At 35.2% G+C, this 16334-nt stretch overlaps 1 protein-coding gene across 1 annotated transcript in view; it reads left to right on the top strand.

Annotated features, from left to right (window-relative positions):
* Positions 1 to 762: 762 nt before the first annotated feature.
* The window catches only part of TNIP3 (TNFAIP3 interacting protein 3), a 100948-nt gene continuing 85376 nt past the window's right edge, over positions 763 to 16334 (top strand). Inside the window, exons 1-2 of the mRNA XM_010361787.2 lie at positions 763 to 844; positions 11215 to 11300. Of these exons, the coding sequence (XP_010360089.2) occupies positions 842 to 844; positions 11215 to 11300 (89 nt within the window). The 5' untranslated portion in view covers positions 763 to 841. The remainder of the gene's footprint in view (positions 845 to 11214; positions 11301 to 16334) is intronic.

Here is a 16334-nt window from a genome sequence, read left to right as displayed (position 1 = left end):
ACTTCAATATAAGCAAATGGTATAACTAATCAATAATAATCACTATTAGGCACTTCCTCAGCAAACATTTTATTCCCAAACTGGTACAAATGTCTTTATCACTTTGGAGAGGTTTACCACTACTAATGATTATGCAGATTGTTTTCTGGTATAAGAAAAATACACATCATTCCTAATGGTATAGTGCCAGTGAAGCCACATAGAGACTCTGAATATAATTTCCCCTGTAAGTAAGAAAACACTCAGCAAGTCCTATTTTTAAAAGGTAATGAGCTTATTTCTAAATTACTTTAAAGGGTGACTGTTTAAATGTTAACCTGGGTGCTAGCTCTCTCAGGGAAAGAAATAGGAAGATGAAACACAGGAACATTCCTAGAAATGAGTGTGTGACCTATGTGGTCCTTACAGTAAGTTATACTAATTCTAAATTTATGTTTATGTGTTGTGGCCCTAGTAAGCTGATATAACTTTTCCATTAAGTGGGCAGGTAGATTTCCTGTAGTACCCCCAATTGCCTGAAGAGGTTTATTGTTTTCTTGTGTTTCCATTACAACATAGAGACTAAGAGGGAATCCTCTGTGGTATTTTCACATAGGTTGTGAATCTTTTATCTGTAGGTTGTATTTGTATCTGAGAGGTGAATATTAATAGTCTCTTGGCAGCAGAATGACTTTCTTAAAAAAGGGGTTTCCCTGTGTATGGGTGGATTAACCTTTCAAAATACATGTTTCTACTTAAACCACTTAGTTACTGTTTGATTCAAAGAGTCATAAAGACAGGTCTCCGTATTAGACCTTGTAGTGCGCTTACCTAGACCTGAGAGGGACTTTCAGGATAGAACATGGTGAGTAACATAGTGTCCTGGGCCTTTACTTTCATTTCGCTTACTTACTAGAGTTGGCTGTAACTTAATTTCTTTTTAAAATGCATAAAGTTCTCATATTAGAAAGACATGTATAATCGATCAGGAGCTCGGTAATATTAACAATTAAGGTATGGTTTTATGTGTTCCCGGTGAGAAATGACATAGAACTTGTTGTAAATGTAATAATGTATGCTGTTTCCTTTAAATTTTTTACTTTAGAGCTTTTATCACTTGGCCCCTTTGTGCACAGTAGATAAAATAAGCTTTGGAAATGACACATTTAACTATGTGAATGTTACTCTATTTGCTTTATTACTTCTAAAAATCCTATAAATAATAACTAAATGTAAGTACTTACATGAATAATTATGCTTTCCTTCTTGGCATATTACAGGGTTGAACAATCTTGATTAAGCAATGAGCAGAGCCAGCATCCATTTAGTGTGTTCCTCTGCAAGGGACATTTTTCACCATGTTCTTCATGGTGCTGTAGAATCATGTCGATGGGGAGCATAAAACATTCTAAAAGAATGTATTTCTGAATATAAAGTTACCGGGCTCTTTTATTTAAATAGTCAAATTTCCCAAAGGAGATTGGAAAATAAACTTCCCTAGGAATAATTTAAGTGTGAGCAGTTAAACTATCCTGCAAGGAAGGTTCATTTTAAAAGCCAGCAGTAGACAAAGGTAGACTAGATGTCCCCACAGTGGAAGGCCTGTATTGGGCCTTAACCTAATGAGCAAGAAGCAAATATTTGTGGAATGGATCAGCGTTAACAAACTATGTTCAGATATGATCTTCTCAACTTTCTAAGTCTATTTTTTATATCAGAATTTTAATGAATTTTTAAAGTCTAGAAGAGAAAAAACATTATGCCTTTTCATTTTCTCCTTTCCTTTTCACTCTGTCTCTCTTTCTTTGTGCCTCTGTTGCTTTCTCTCTGTCTTCCCTATGTGTACCTCTGCCTCTGTCTCTTTTCCTGTCACTCTCTGTCTCTGTCCCCCTTTGTCTGTTTCTGTTTCTCTCTTTTTTTGTCTTGATCTCTCACTGTGCCTCTGTTTTTCTGTCTCTCTCTCTTTCTGTCTCCCCTTCAGCTTGGTCCTACTGTCTCTCCAAGTATATATTTAATTATCACTGGCTTCCAGTACAATTCTCTCACTGAAATTTGTAGCCATTGTACAATTCCCCAATTTTAATGATATTAATGAGGCATGAATGAGGAAGAAATAAGACTTTTTAAACATGGGAAATAGACTGTTAAATACAATTCCTCCTGTTAAAGGAACATAAAGCCCATAGTCGTCAAAGAGACCTGCGGCACAGTGTAGAAGAGACAGGCAGAGTTCCCGTATATCTCATCAATCAAAGTCTCTGATTCATCAAAAGTCCTGGAGGCCTCCTTGTCCAGGTGGGGGGCAGAAGTGGAGAAGGTGTGAGGAGGGGAAGGCAAAGGTGCTTACTAAGCTTTTGGCTGACTAAATACTTCCTGCTGGATAAAACCTTAGACCTCACTGTAACTGTTAACTTTCAAAAATTGCTCTTTAACACTTTACTCTTTAGCTCTTTTTCTAAACATTGTTTTCTTATTAAGATCAGATAATGATGAATTATCAGAGGAACACCTATTAGTCATAGTTGACTCCCATCTGTTTGTGGTTGTAACAGTTTGGATCTTTCAAATATTCGTTTCATGAAGGATAAAGACCTTACAACAAACAAACAAACAAGCAAACAAAAACCTCACTTTTCACATGTACATCCACAAGTCTTAAAGAAAAAACCAAGAATAAAAAATGCCCTTCTAATGAAATTGCACAGAGCATGAGTAAAAATCAATTATATTTGAAAACACGTCCAAGATTAAATATCTTCATTGTTTTGAAACAAAGACACCATATGGGGGGAAATTTTTCTAGTGGTTGCAAAGCACAATCCAAACAAATGAATCTCTTGATTAATCTAAGTATGTAAAAAACCTTGGATGACAGTCACAAGGGGCCATTAGTACGTAGTTAATAGATCATTGTGATAAGTAATAAAAATTAATCATTCTTTGCCTTTGCTAATCTGACATGTATAAATGCTGCAAGAAGAAAGGATATAGGATGTAATGTAGCATTAAGCAGTATAGTTAATAAAATACATTTGAAGGCAAATGATTCCCTTCTCAGTTTTCGATTACATCTTAAATTTCAAATATGGTAAAATGTTTCCTTTTGATGTGAATAAATATAGATATATAGATTATAGCCAGATGACTCTCAGACACAGTGTATAGCTGACACACTATATTCAGTATGCTGTTCAGTGTGTTGTCATTTTTTTCAATATTAGAGAATACGTTGTCATTTTCCCCTAAACTCTTTACTTAGAAAGGTGTTCAAAAATCTTCTAGGAAGATAGTTCACATTTTTTAAATTATGAAAGGCAAAACAATTGTAGATATTAAGATAAAAGAAAAATTGTTCAGTTTAACTTTAAGCTATAAAAATCAAATTTTATTTATAATGAAAAGAAATACCTAAAATCATTTAATAGAAAAAAAATGAGCAGAAAGATTATCAACTTTAAAGTGTTTAATGTAGACAAATTAGAACCTGCCTAAATATGAGTGAAAACAATAAGATGAATTTCTAATTAGAGACTGTTCTGCCACTTGTTTAAAAGCAAGAAAAATATCAACAAACATAACCATGAACATGAACATTAAGATATAATTAGTCTGAGAGGATCTTGAGCTTTACAGGTAAAAGCCAAAGTGTGGATTCTGTATCGGAAATCCAGTGCTCAGGGATCAAGTCTCTCAAGTCTCATCTCAACTTTTCTTTTCCTTTCTTTCTTTCTTTTCTTTTCTTTTTTTCTTTTTTTTTTTTTTGAGACAGAGTCTTGCTCTGTTGCCCAGGCTAAAGTGCAGTAGCACGATCTCTGGTCACTGCAACCTCTGTCTCCTGGGTTAAAGCAATTCTCCTGTCTCAGCCTCCCAAGTAGCTAGGATTACAGGCACCCACCACCATACCCAGCTACTTTTTGTACTTTTGGTAGAGATGGGGTTTTGCCACATTGGCCAGATTATCTCAAACTCCTGACCTCGGATGATCCTCCCGCCTTGGCCTCCCAAAGTGCTGGCATCTCAACTTTTCATTATCAGCAGAGAGTACTAATTAAAATCACAGAGCTGAGATCAGTCGTTATTATTCATTACTATAATTGAACAGTCTTCCATTTATTTTCATTTGAGGAATTGAGACAGCATAGTTCTTTGTATTGATGTTTGTTAATCTGGGGATAATCACTGTCTAGCCTCGGGTGGTTAGATTTAACACAACTGATTAATTTTAATAGTAATAATGTATTTTTTTTTGAAAGAATAGTTTCTGATATGGCTTCTATTGCTGAAAATTTGATGGAAATGAGAACTCATTATACTCTTTCCTTTTAGTTGCTAACGATCTGTTGACAGGAGAAGAAAAACTAGTATTACAATTATGCAGATACCTTCTGTGCTAATGGATAGGGAAGCTAAGAAAGTTGTTTGAGGACACAGCTCTGTCTTCTGCTCTTCATGCTGTGAATCTCATAAGGCAATGATGAAATGCAAGTGAGATAACAAGGCATTTACCTTTTCTAGTTTCTGTGGAGCCTTGTAAGGTCTAAATAAATGTGGTGGAATTTAAATCTTGTTTGATATTCGAAACTCACTGGAAAGCACGTAGCAAAAGTGATTTTTTATAGGACATTAGTATTATTGTGTGTTATTTTTTAAAACTATCTTTCAGCTACTTTACCATGGAAATAATGAGAGCAAATCCAGCATTAAAGTTTGAATTGTTTTTTTACAAGACTAGGTTTAAGTTTGGTCATTGCTTGCCAAGCTGCATTCAAAATTAATGTATAGTTATAAAACAAAATTTATTACTTCAGAACAAAATCCTGGTGTGCAAAGGTTTGTGATAAATTGGCACAGGCTATCTTTTACTTCCCTTTCAAGCGGGTAAGCATCTGCCTGGAGGAACTGGTACAGTTAGCAGGAGGCTAAGGATAGGCCGAGGCTGGCACACCTGTAATGGATATGAAAGCGATCCATTCCTAGTTCCACCTGAAGCATATTCTCATAAAAACAAACACACCCTTAGCTCCACATTTTCATGATTTTCAGCAGAACAACAACTTTAAAAAATAATAACATATATAATAACATTTATGTCCAATAAAAATCACTTTCTCTACAGGCTTTCCAGTGAGTTTTGAAGATTAAACAAAATTTAAATTCTCTCACATTTATTTGGAGCTTACTATTTGCCATGCAACACTAGAAAAGTCATCTTATAGGGCAACTGAGGTGGAAGTTGCTTGCAAATGCAGTATCTTGTTTAATCATTATGGACTTTTCTTTGAAGAAGGGAGGTATTATCCTTACTTTGCAGGTGAGTACATTGGGGCTCAGAGTATTTAAATAATATGCCCAAAGACATACAGCTTGTTAAACGTGACAGACAGATTGGAATCCACATCTTTTGACTCCAAACCCAATCATCCTTCCAATACACATTTGAAAAAGCGAATTTGTAATTTGGGGTGTTTTTATGAACTATATCAGTAGAAATCCACAATACAGGAATATTCCCAAATAGAGCTGAATAAAGACTCAGAACAAAGATATGCTCATTTTTCTGCAGAATGAAGGAACATTCTATGGAAAACTAGATCCTCTTCACAGGGCAAAAATTTCACTAATATTTCACTAAGCCTCTAAGATGCATCAAGAACAATATGGCAATATCGCAAAAATCCTAGGATGACCAATTTTCATAACACTTAAATATTAGGAGCACTCTTAGCTACTATAATGTACAATCTGTTCTCATATCAGAGCCGGTGACAGACATTCGGCGACCAAGCAAATGTAGTGATAGCCCTGGTGACAGACAGAATCTTAGTCTCCTGACTCCTGGTTCAGGAACTTTTTTAGTTTCAGTCCTCAAATGTCAGTTTTGCATGCAGAAGAAATGCAGGTGTCCTGATGTGATTGAGTTGTAGAGAATCTGTGGTGGCAGAAAACTTTATCGCTATAAAACAAAAAGACTTCTTAGAAGGAAATAGATGATGAAAGCCCCTTATTTGACATCTTTCTCAGAAATATGAAATGGAAAAAAAAGTAGTTACAGTTCTTTTGAGTAGTTCTTTCTTTTGGTTTAGCCAAACGATGTGTAGCCAAAAATCTTTTTCTTGTTCTCAATTTCTCTTGAGCCATTACTGTAAATGACAGTAGTGTGTAATTTTCCTTTCCTCCAATTTCTTCCACACTGTAATCAAAGGTCCTTAAGTACCTGTTAAGTATAGGAATCTTATTTGCTAGAGGAAATAAATGAATTAAAATGTGTAACATATCCTTTTTTTGAATAGCATTAGTATATTCTTAAAAACATTGACCATTTGCCTTATTTTGCATAGAAATTATCTGAAATCTTTTCTTGCTGTTTTAGCTTTGTGCTTGTAAATTTAGGTTAGTTTTATAGTCACGTGACCTGCTTTACTGTTCCTGTTTCTAGGCTAAGTGAATTCCTTTTTCTTTTTTAATATTTATGGAGATAAAATGACTGATAGGGGGCTTTAAGGATAAAGCTTCTTGGACATACAAACTGGTTATTTTATATATTAAGAGTGATTTAGACTGAATATTAAAGATATTATTAGAAAAACATAACCAAGATTTTATACTAAAAATGTTATAGTTATTTACATTTCTTTCTTACCAATAACAGCAAGGATCTCAAAAAGGTTGTCCATTATCATCCACATATTGGCAATAAGTATCTCAAGCTTTGGAAATTACAAAAAGCCATGAGAATTGCTAACAGTAAACCAAAACTTTTTGAAGAGCATTGTGTTTTATTTGTTCACACTGATTTTTTTAAATAGAATTTTAATAACTTTGGGGAGGATATTTCTTCACTTACCACAGCCCCTACCACCACTTGTCACCAATTTATGTCAGCTTCCTAACTCTGCAGGCATTTTCCCACTCTTGACTGAATCTGTTGCTCTTTTTCATCCCCTACTCAGTCAAATCACAGCAGGAACAAATCCATTCGTTCAGTGAAACACACAGACTGGCACTCAAGGCATGCTGAATGCTCACAGCTAAGGACATTCACTTATTTCTGACTCTAAAAGTTAAGTGGTACATTTACCTAGGATCATCTTTGTTTATCCCCCCCACATTATTTATGACAATTTTACTTTTTTGCCATTACATATTTAAATAAAATGTATATAAGCCGATAATACATGAGTACCAAAAGGTTAAAAAAAATTGTTTCAATACAAGCTAGTTTTAGCATCTTGGAAACATCTAGTAAAGGTTAAGTTATCAAATTTGAATTGGATATTGGTGAGGGCGAATACAAAAAAAAAGTAGTTAATTATCATAAAAACCTAAAAGCATTATGTTTTCAGATTGCTTTGTGTCTTAAAATTTTTGCTCCTTTGTAAAGAAACCAAAACTAGAATTCACCAAGGATTTATTGTGGGCCAGAAGACACATGTGGACAACCATTAATAGATCTCTCCTTAGAAAGCAGCGCTTAGCAATGATGTTCACCTATATATTTTCAGTGACATTAAATTAATATGGTATTAATGTATTATTTTTCATGAGTCCCAGCTCTAGTCAATATTTTGATTAACTGACTGCCTACCTGTAGGCCTCTTATGTGATCATTAAGAAAGATTTCATGTATTCTTAAATGGTATAATGCCATTTCTAAAAAATTAATATAAGTGCTTTTATATCTGTAAGCATGTGAATGTACATATATATGGTTTTCAACCTATTACTTTATAGAATCTTCATTACTTATTATATATGGATACAAGGATAGTAATTTTCATGATGGTTTAATACCTGATGAGAACATTTCATCCTAAATGGATTGAACCCAGTTAACATTCAACGTTAATTTAGTAAAGATAGTAAAATGAAACAGTTTCCAGGTAGGTGTTATGAGTTGTAAATTGCATGACCCAGAAAGAAACACATTTTATATAAATGAATATGCCTTGTCAGCTTCTAGTCCTTTCTACCTTAAGTAAAGTTTTCATGCCTTTGATTGTATGTAAATTACATTTGGATACCTCTCAATGTGTAACATAGACTTGACTAACATAAATGTAAACAATAGTACAATAATTCGTTGGTAATTTTTAATAAAACATTCTCAAGGTCTGTAAAACCTATTTGAGCAAACTTTGACTATCACGGGTAGTACTAACATCTTGCCCTTGAATCTGACTTTAGAAATCCAAGTATTTTAAAAGCTGTCACTAGAAATGTCGAAAAGCTCATAAAACTTTGTTTACTTCCAAAAGTAAGTTTATCTTCAAAGTTGGGTTATTTGGAACTATGGATTGTGTAAACTTCTGCTTAAACAATCAATAGCTTATGATTTTCACTGATGTGCTGAAATGCATCCAAGAATAGAGAACATCTTTTGGCTAAGTTAAACAGAAAGCAACAGCTGCTTCTTTAGCAATATAGGAATTCCTAAAAAAAGAGGAAAAGGACGAGGAGGGAAGAGAAAGCAGAAGTAATCAAATGATGGAAACAAAGACATGTGTTTGCTTTTAGCTTCAGAGAATGCTCAGTCAGTTAGGTACTCTTACTTCTATGGGTTTTTTGTTTGTTTGTTTGTTTGTTTGTTTGTTTTTGAGACAGAGTTTCAGTCTTGTTGCCCAGACTGGAGAGCAATGGCGTGATCTCAGCTCACTGCAACCTCTGCCTCCCAGGTTCAAGTGATTCCCCTGCCTCAGCCTCCCGAGTAGCTGGGATTACGGGTGCACACCACCACACCCAGCTAATTTTTATAGTTTTAGTAGAGATGGGGTTTCTCCATTTTGGTCAGGCTAGTTGAAATCCTGACCTCAGGTGATCCACCAGTCTCGGCCTCCCAAAGTTCTGGGATTACAGGCGTGAGCCACTACACCTGGCCACTTCTATGGTTTTTAATTGTAAATCTTTTTGTTCTCAGAAATTATATGTGGCTATAGCTAGGGAAAGTGGTGCACACCTGTAGTCCCAACTACTCAGGAGCCTGAGGGAGGAGAATTGTTTGAGCCCAGGGGTTCAGAACTATGGTGCACTATAATGGTGCCTGTGAACAACCACTGAACTCTAGCTTGGGCAATATAGTGAGACATTGTCTCAAAAGAAAGAGACAGAGAGAGAGGGAGAAGAAGAGGGACAGGGAGAAGGAGGAAGGAAGGGAGGGAGGGAAGAAGAAAGGAAGGAAGGAAAGAAGGAAGGAAGGTAGGAAGGAGTAAGGAAGGAAAATAAACTATTGGAAATTAAAATTATGCCCAGGATATTGACTTTTCTGATTATCACTGGTTAATATTTTTACTTCCTGGATAGAATAATAACAAATGTAAAATTCTAGCCTGGGAAAAGCCAATTTAGGAAGGAAGTACAATGTTCAGTAAACTAATTAATGTCTTTGAGACAATTTCCATCTTGTCTGTTTCCAGTGCCTCCAAGATACTATTTGTCAATTTTAAACTGTACAATATTAAGTCTGGAGATTTCCTTTGGCACATACCATTTTTGGGGTGTTTACCACCAGAGTTCAAATAATACAATGCCATTGCCTAAGAAATATAGTTTTATGAGGTTGTATCTGTAATGTAAAAATTTTGTAGGTTAGTTTTAAAATATATTAATATTAAATAGATTAGTATCTAATTTTATTTTATTTCAAACTTAAAATTTCATCTGTATAATTTTCAATTACGGAACAACAATAGAAGATCATGACTACAGGTCAGATGGTTTGGTGTCTAATCCTAGATCAGTCATTAATTAGCCAAGTCATTTGTTTTCTCTGGACTTCTGTTTCCTCTATTGTAAAATGATGGCATTATAATTGTTAGCGTGTTCTCCACAGTGTCAGATTCTATGATTCCCTGATACTGCAAGACTCCATGTGTAATTTCACATATGTTTGGAAATTAGCATTTTAAAGGTAATTTTTGAAATAGTGAAAGAATATAAGACAGTTTAAAAACCTTACTACAAATTTGTTTATTAATTAAATATTTAAGACTTTATGTTTCAGAGATGAGCACTTACTGCAGTCACTCTATCAGATGGCTATCACTTGGTTTCCTCTTCAACATATTCGCAGAATTGTGTAATATCTCCAGCGTGCCATATAAACAAGATGCGCAGTTGTGCAATTTTGCATATTTAAAAGATAGCTGTACTAGTTGGTGGTCCAATTCCTTCCACAGTCCGGAAAGGCATTTGCTTTCATTTAGTAACTAGCTACCATGGTGGTAACAGATGATTTTTAAACAGCTGTCACAAGCTGAAAACAGCACAAAACAAAACAAAAAGCCACCCTCCTACACTATGTATAGCCAGCTTGCCAACAGCTGAAATGAATCTTTCCTGGAGCATTTTAACAAATCTTTTTTTTTTTTTTGGTTGTTGTTACAATTAAACAGAGAGGCACGAAACTCAGACAAACTGGCTTCATGTTTCCCATGTGCCTAACTCCTAAATGTTCTAATGGGGTCACAGCAATTGGTGATTTCCAGATGCATTTAAAATGTGCTCATTGCCTGCAGGAATTGGCTTTTAAAGCATACACAAATCTTCAAATTCTTCAGTCTCAAGATTCTACTGTAATCCCCATGAGGTACTATGTAGTCTGTATAATGTTTGTCCACAGTTTGGTGTTTAAGTTGCACCAAACTTAAGTGCAACTTAATAATAAATTTAAAAAATGAGAAACAAATTCTGTCGCAAGTACAGTTTCTCTTCTCTCTTTTTTCCGTTGTCCCATTACCACTTTCCTTGTTACCCTGAAAATCATAGAAATAATCAATAACTCCTATTGGAGAAAAAGCTGTCATGAGCATTCTTCCTAGAAGAAAGCTGCTGGCGTCCTGGGGTGAGTAGGCACTCCTGGATAACTCATTCCTAGACTGGGGTTAATTAAACTACAAACATGTCAGTCTGACAACTTTAACCGTTCATGCTGTGTGTATTAGAATGTCTTGCTTTCTTTTACTTGCTCCTGGACAATTTCTCCCTGTCATGAGATTCTTCCTTAACTCACTGAGCCTGTGTTTACACCCAGTGTTTTACCTTTCATTGAAACTAGGCAGAAGGCAGGCTTGTGGTCTGTCTTCTCACGTCTGGCAGGGCTGAAAAGAAGACATGAGAATAAAAACATGGCTTTTGATGAAAAATGCATTTAACAGGTGGTTTTCTCCTTCGGCGACTGACATAGTTAACTTCCCTTGAGGTACATCTAAGACTCATGTCCTTCATATTTTTTTCTTTTAGATTCCATGTGGATGGCTCATAAACAAAAATGAGAAACAGGACGATAAACTGGTAATGTTCACCAATCAATCTGAAGATTCTGAAAGGTAATAACAGTTTATTTGGAGATTATATGCTTCTGATACTAATATTCTAATTAGAGCACTTCTGCTTTGCAACAATGGTAGTGTATTAAGAGTAGAAGAGAAGCTGTCTGGATGGAGCTGTATAGAATAGAAAAGGAAAAGATGACAGGTCACAGTACGGCCCATCTATCTGAACATATTTTCTTTTATTGCTATCCACAGGGCAAAAGTCATGGTAGGTTATGAAGATTATTTGATTTTTAACATATTTGTAAATTTCCATTGACAAGCCTTGGTAGATGGTTTCTCTGTAATTGCACAAATTTGTCTCCTAGGAAACAACTATATTCCACCAGTAAGGTGAAGGAGTAGCTTTACCTTTTCTCCTGATTTGCTTAATCCTTAGCTCACCTGAAGGAATGTGAGAAGTTTACTAAGTTCCTTATGAAAAAACATCCCTTACTTAGGCACTTTCCACATTCTCTCTGTCTTTCAATGTTTTTTTTTTTAAGCCTCATTCTATTTGTTGGTTCATAGAGTTATTCTTTTTTTTTTTTTTTTTTTTTTTTTTTTAATGTGGCACCTTTTACATGCAAGATATTGTGCTTGCTCCTTGCAGAAGAGGAATCAGATTCAGCCCCTGTCCTCAAGCTGCTTGAAGTTTAGAAGTGCAAAGTCATGCATCATATATGGTAGGATGTTCTGCCTCATGAAAGAGGCACAGATAAACTGTTCTTAGAAATCGGAGGAAAGTGAGATTTCCAGAGATTGGGATAGAAATACACGAAGTGGTTTAACCTAATTTCTGGCAAAGAGAAACTGGGGAGATAGATGGAAAAACAGAAGGAAAGGCTATTCCAAGCTGAAGGCAGAATGTGTGCAAAGATGTGGTGGAAGTATAGTCATGTATTTGTGTCTGGATCAACTAACGGTTTGTTTTGGCTTCCGCAGGTGGTGTGTAGTGAAAAGGAAACTCAGTTTATACTCTCTCTTGAGTGAGAGACTAAATAGCTGAGAATTTATTCTACAGGCCAATATTTCTGTTTATAAAGACAAAACTTCTATTTTGTGATACCTTTCAAGTGAAAGATAATTTAAATAAATAATAATAATTAAGTTCTTAGGCCAGTGGTTCTTAAACTAGAGTTCTCAGATCCTGTATGTCTGGAGTCATATTCTCAGATTGTCTGTGAGAATCTTTTCATTAAAAGAGGCCCATCTGTACTTTCAATATGAAAATCATGACTGGACAAGGGGTAACATTAAGAATTTTGAACCAAGGATTTCCAATAGGCTACTCTAGCAATAGTGTTAAAAATTAATTGGAAAGGCAAAAGATCTGAAGTTCAAATAAATATAGAAATATTAATTTCTCCCATTCACCTCAATTACATTCAGTATCTTTAACAAGCATTTTAGCCTTTAATTGTATGTAATTTAGCATTTTCCTGTGCACTATACTTTATTATTCTATAACTGTGCTGGGTGTGTAAGTCTCTCCTTGTCAATCTGATTTTGCCTACCTCAACGGAAAGACTTGACATGCAGCAGAATATTCCCCCCAAAGACTGTGGGTCTACAATAAGCATTGATCTATTTTATATACATTTTAATAAAATATTAGTAAAATTGAAATTTACATCACAGGAGTCATTTGAGGATGAAGTTATTATATTGACAACCTCTAAGATACTATAGGCATTACAGAAACAAAAAATATATGATGTGATGTTGAACAACTTCTACGAAAGATGATACCCATCCTCCTTTGGTAGCAGAAGCATATGCTTGGCAAAATTTCACCATGTAGAAAAGGTAGAAAGGAAGGGAGGAATAAAGAAAGGAAGGGAGAAATCTATTATTTCTAAGACATAGGGGCTATCCTCACCCCACCACCTCTCCACATGCACAAGCCATTTCCTTCCACGTGGACAATTCTGGGACTTTGTGTGAGCTCCTGAGTCCCATTCTCTTGCCTCCTCTCCACAGCCAGCAATCATTTTACTGTTTAGTTCTATTTACCGATGATGAAAATTATGTAGAATTTAGTAGCTAACGTTTTTTCTACAGTGGTTAAAATTTTGTATTTTGAATAGAGAAGGTTAGGTTCTTTGATAGTAATCTAAAATGTTCAGAAGATGGTTTTCAAGTTGCCTTCTCGGGTGTATATACCCGGAAGTGCAGAATGAAGGATAAGGGAAGAGGCAGTGAGGCAGTGGCCGCATTCCATGTCTTTGCCTGAGGGAAGTGGGAAAGAAGAATAAAGAAGAGAGGTGAGAGCAAACAGGGCAGGAAGAGAATAGTGAGCGCCTGAGTCATCTTTCCCTCTATCACTCCTGAACTGACTCCTTCCTGACTCCTTCCTGACTGAAGTGCTTTAGGGCCTACGTATTGATATTATGGTTGCCACACCAGGCTTCCTTTCAAAGGAAAATAAAGGAGTGGAAGAAATAATTTTGATTGTCAGTGTGGAGGATTATCAAAGTAAACATGGTGTTTTATAGTTTTTATATTTCCCTTTAACACAGTTTTGAAATATATTGTTATTATAAAAGCAATCCCTCTCAACATGTATGATCCTGGGGTCATCCTTTTTTCGAAGTACTCTTGTAATACTAGTTCCTCGTTTTAATTTTTCTAAAGCAGATGCTTTCCTGTCCTAACAATTATTGTAAGAAGAATGTCTTTTTAAAAAAAAAAAAAAAAAGGATCATGGATTCAGAAAATTATAATTATAACCTCGCCAGAAAAACTACTATAATTCATTTTAGCCTGAAGTAGACCTCATCTCAGAAGAATGAGATGAATTTGTGTTCTCATGAAGTGACCCTTTTACCTGGCATTAAACTCATTCACAACTGCAGTCACTGAACCTAATATTAAACAGGATCTAATGCCATCCGTTTTTCATGCCTTCTGGTAACGATATAGTGGATTTCAGATGTACTTAAGGAGCTCTGTGTCTTTCTTCATATTCAAATCATTCAAATGTCTTTATGTAAAGCATTGGTGGACATTAAGAAAATTAAACAATACTTCTGTCTTTTTTTCTCCATGTGAGTAGCATGCTCTCTTCCAGATGCAACACTGAGCAGCCAAACAGCTGCTGGCTATTAAAAGTCCCTTAAAGTTCTATTTTGTTTTTTGTCTCATAAAAGGAAGAGACATGTAGGAATGTTTATGGGGTGACAGGCAGATGTTTTACTTGTACTATGTATGTGGTAAACGAAAACTAAAATGATCTCTTTTATGATATCATGGGCATTTTTACAATTCTTTTGGCCTCTTTATTTTTAACCCCCTTCTTAGCTGACTCTAAATTTAACTGTTCTGGAAAGGCAGAAGAAAGAACCATTTATACAGTTACTGTAAGTTAAGGTTATCTCACACCTTTTCATAAAGACAGACATCCTTGAAAATGTATCTTCTGTCCATTCATATTGTTTTGTTAGGTAGAAGAGAATCTTATAGTTTGAAGAGCTAAATAAAGGTATTTTTCTTTTCACTAAATAAGCAGCAACACTGATGAATAAGTATTTTTTAATGACACACAAAACATCACAGACCAATCATAATTTTTTTCATAAATTTTATTAATTTATTTGCAATTCAAATTTGTTAGTTTTTCAGAAATTACATGTCTTCAAACTGATAAACATCAAAGTCCCATTGGGTCTCTGGACAATAGACTAAGTTTCTTCTCTTTCCACATTAAGAAAGCAGTCTCTCAATCTTATTTATTTATGTGTAGCATGTTAGATGAAATTACGTTTTATTGGATGGATAAATTCACAGAGATTTGAGACAAGGAGCTTTGGGACAACTTGTGCTTTGAGCCAGGCTCATAAAGCACATTTCAGAAAAGCCTCTTCCATGCAAACACCACCCATGGGATAAACACAGATTTCCATATTCTGAGGCCTACCTTATACAGAAGGTCCAAGAACGTATTTAGAGTATACCTTTTGTTCTGTCTGCCTTTAATACTTTATGCTTGCATATACTCTTGGATTCAATGTAGAAATCACTTGTAAGGCTATTACTGTATGCTAGAAAGTCTTTGGGAGATGTTGTTGAAAAGAATACCAAATTAGAATTTTCCCAAGAATCAACTTAGCATTTTTCTGGGCAGTACTGGTACCAGCATAAAATTTGTGTGTCTAGAGATGCGAAATCACCCAGCTTTTACCTCAGTGGAAATGTCTTTGATAAAAGCTGTGGTGGCACGGAGCTTGCTTGGAGGTCTGTACGAGGCCCCAGGCAGGCCACAGACAACCTGCAGCCAGCTGAATGAATTTTAAGTCTGTCCTTTCTGTGTGTGGCAACTCTAAGGACTTGCTCTCTTTTTGCAGAAGGCTTCAGAGTTTATGCTGAAGCCATCTCCTCCGAGTTGATAATTCAATATACAGACCCTCCATGGCAGTACATTCCATTTCTGTGGCTTAAATTTGAAGCAGTTTCAAAGCCAGTTAATGTAATAGAAGGTATTGCATTAGCAAAATTCTAGTTTTCAGGGCAATTTGGAAATAACAAATTCACAACTCTCTCTGCTACTCTGACAGGAATTTGTGTAAATGTACTAAGTGAAGAAATAATGGGAAAAATGAAGAGACTAGAGTTTGGAAAATTCAATTTGGCTTTGGTTTGAATCTTTTTGTTTTTATTCCTTCACATAAATTGAAAATTTAAATGTAATACCCTCAGTGAGTTGGGTTTTCGTCTCTCATGCGCTTCCACTTGGGATAATACTTATGTCTCTATTCAAATATAAGTTTAGAAAGTAGGCAGGTTATATTGAAGATTTGTTTCAAATACCTTTTTATTCCTCTTTTTAATATTTTATATGATTTGCTAGTATTTATATTGACGTAAGACTCCAGCTATCACTTCATATTCTAAATATTCTGCTCTGTTAGTTAAATTGGATCATGATTATTTAAATCACACATCACCCCTCTTTCCAAGCCAACTGAACTAGAGAATCATTTTTCAGTTTCACATCTAGGAAATATTTCTATGCCAAGGGCATTTCTGCTTTCCAAGCCTAGTTATTTT

This window comes from Rhinopithecus roxellana, chromosome 2 (genome assembly GCF_007565055.1).
Source record: "Rhinopithecus roxellana isolate Shanxi Qingling chromosome 2, ASM756505v1, whole genome shotgun sequence".
In the NCBI taxonomy this organism is placed as follows: Eukaryota; Metazoa; Chordata; class Mammalia; order Primates; family Cercopithecidae; genus Rhinopithecus; species Rhinopithecus roxellana.
Note: the sequence above shows the minus strand (reverse complement) of the source record. Positions and strands in the feature narration are given on the sequence as shown.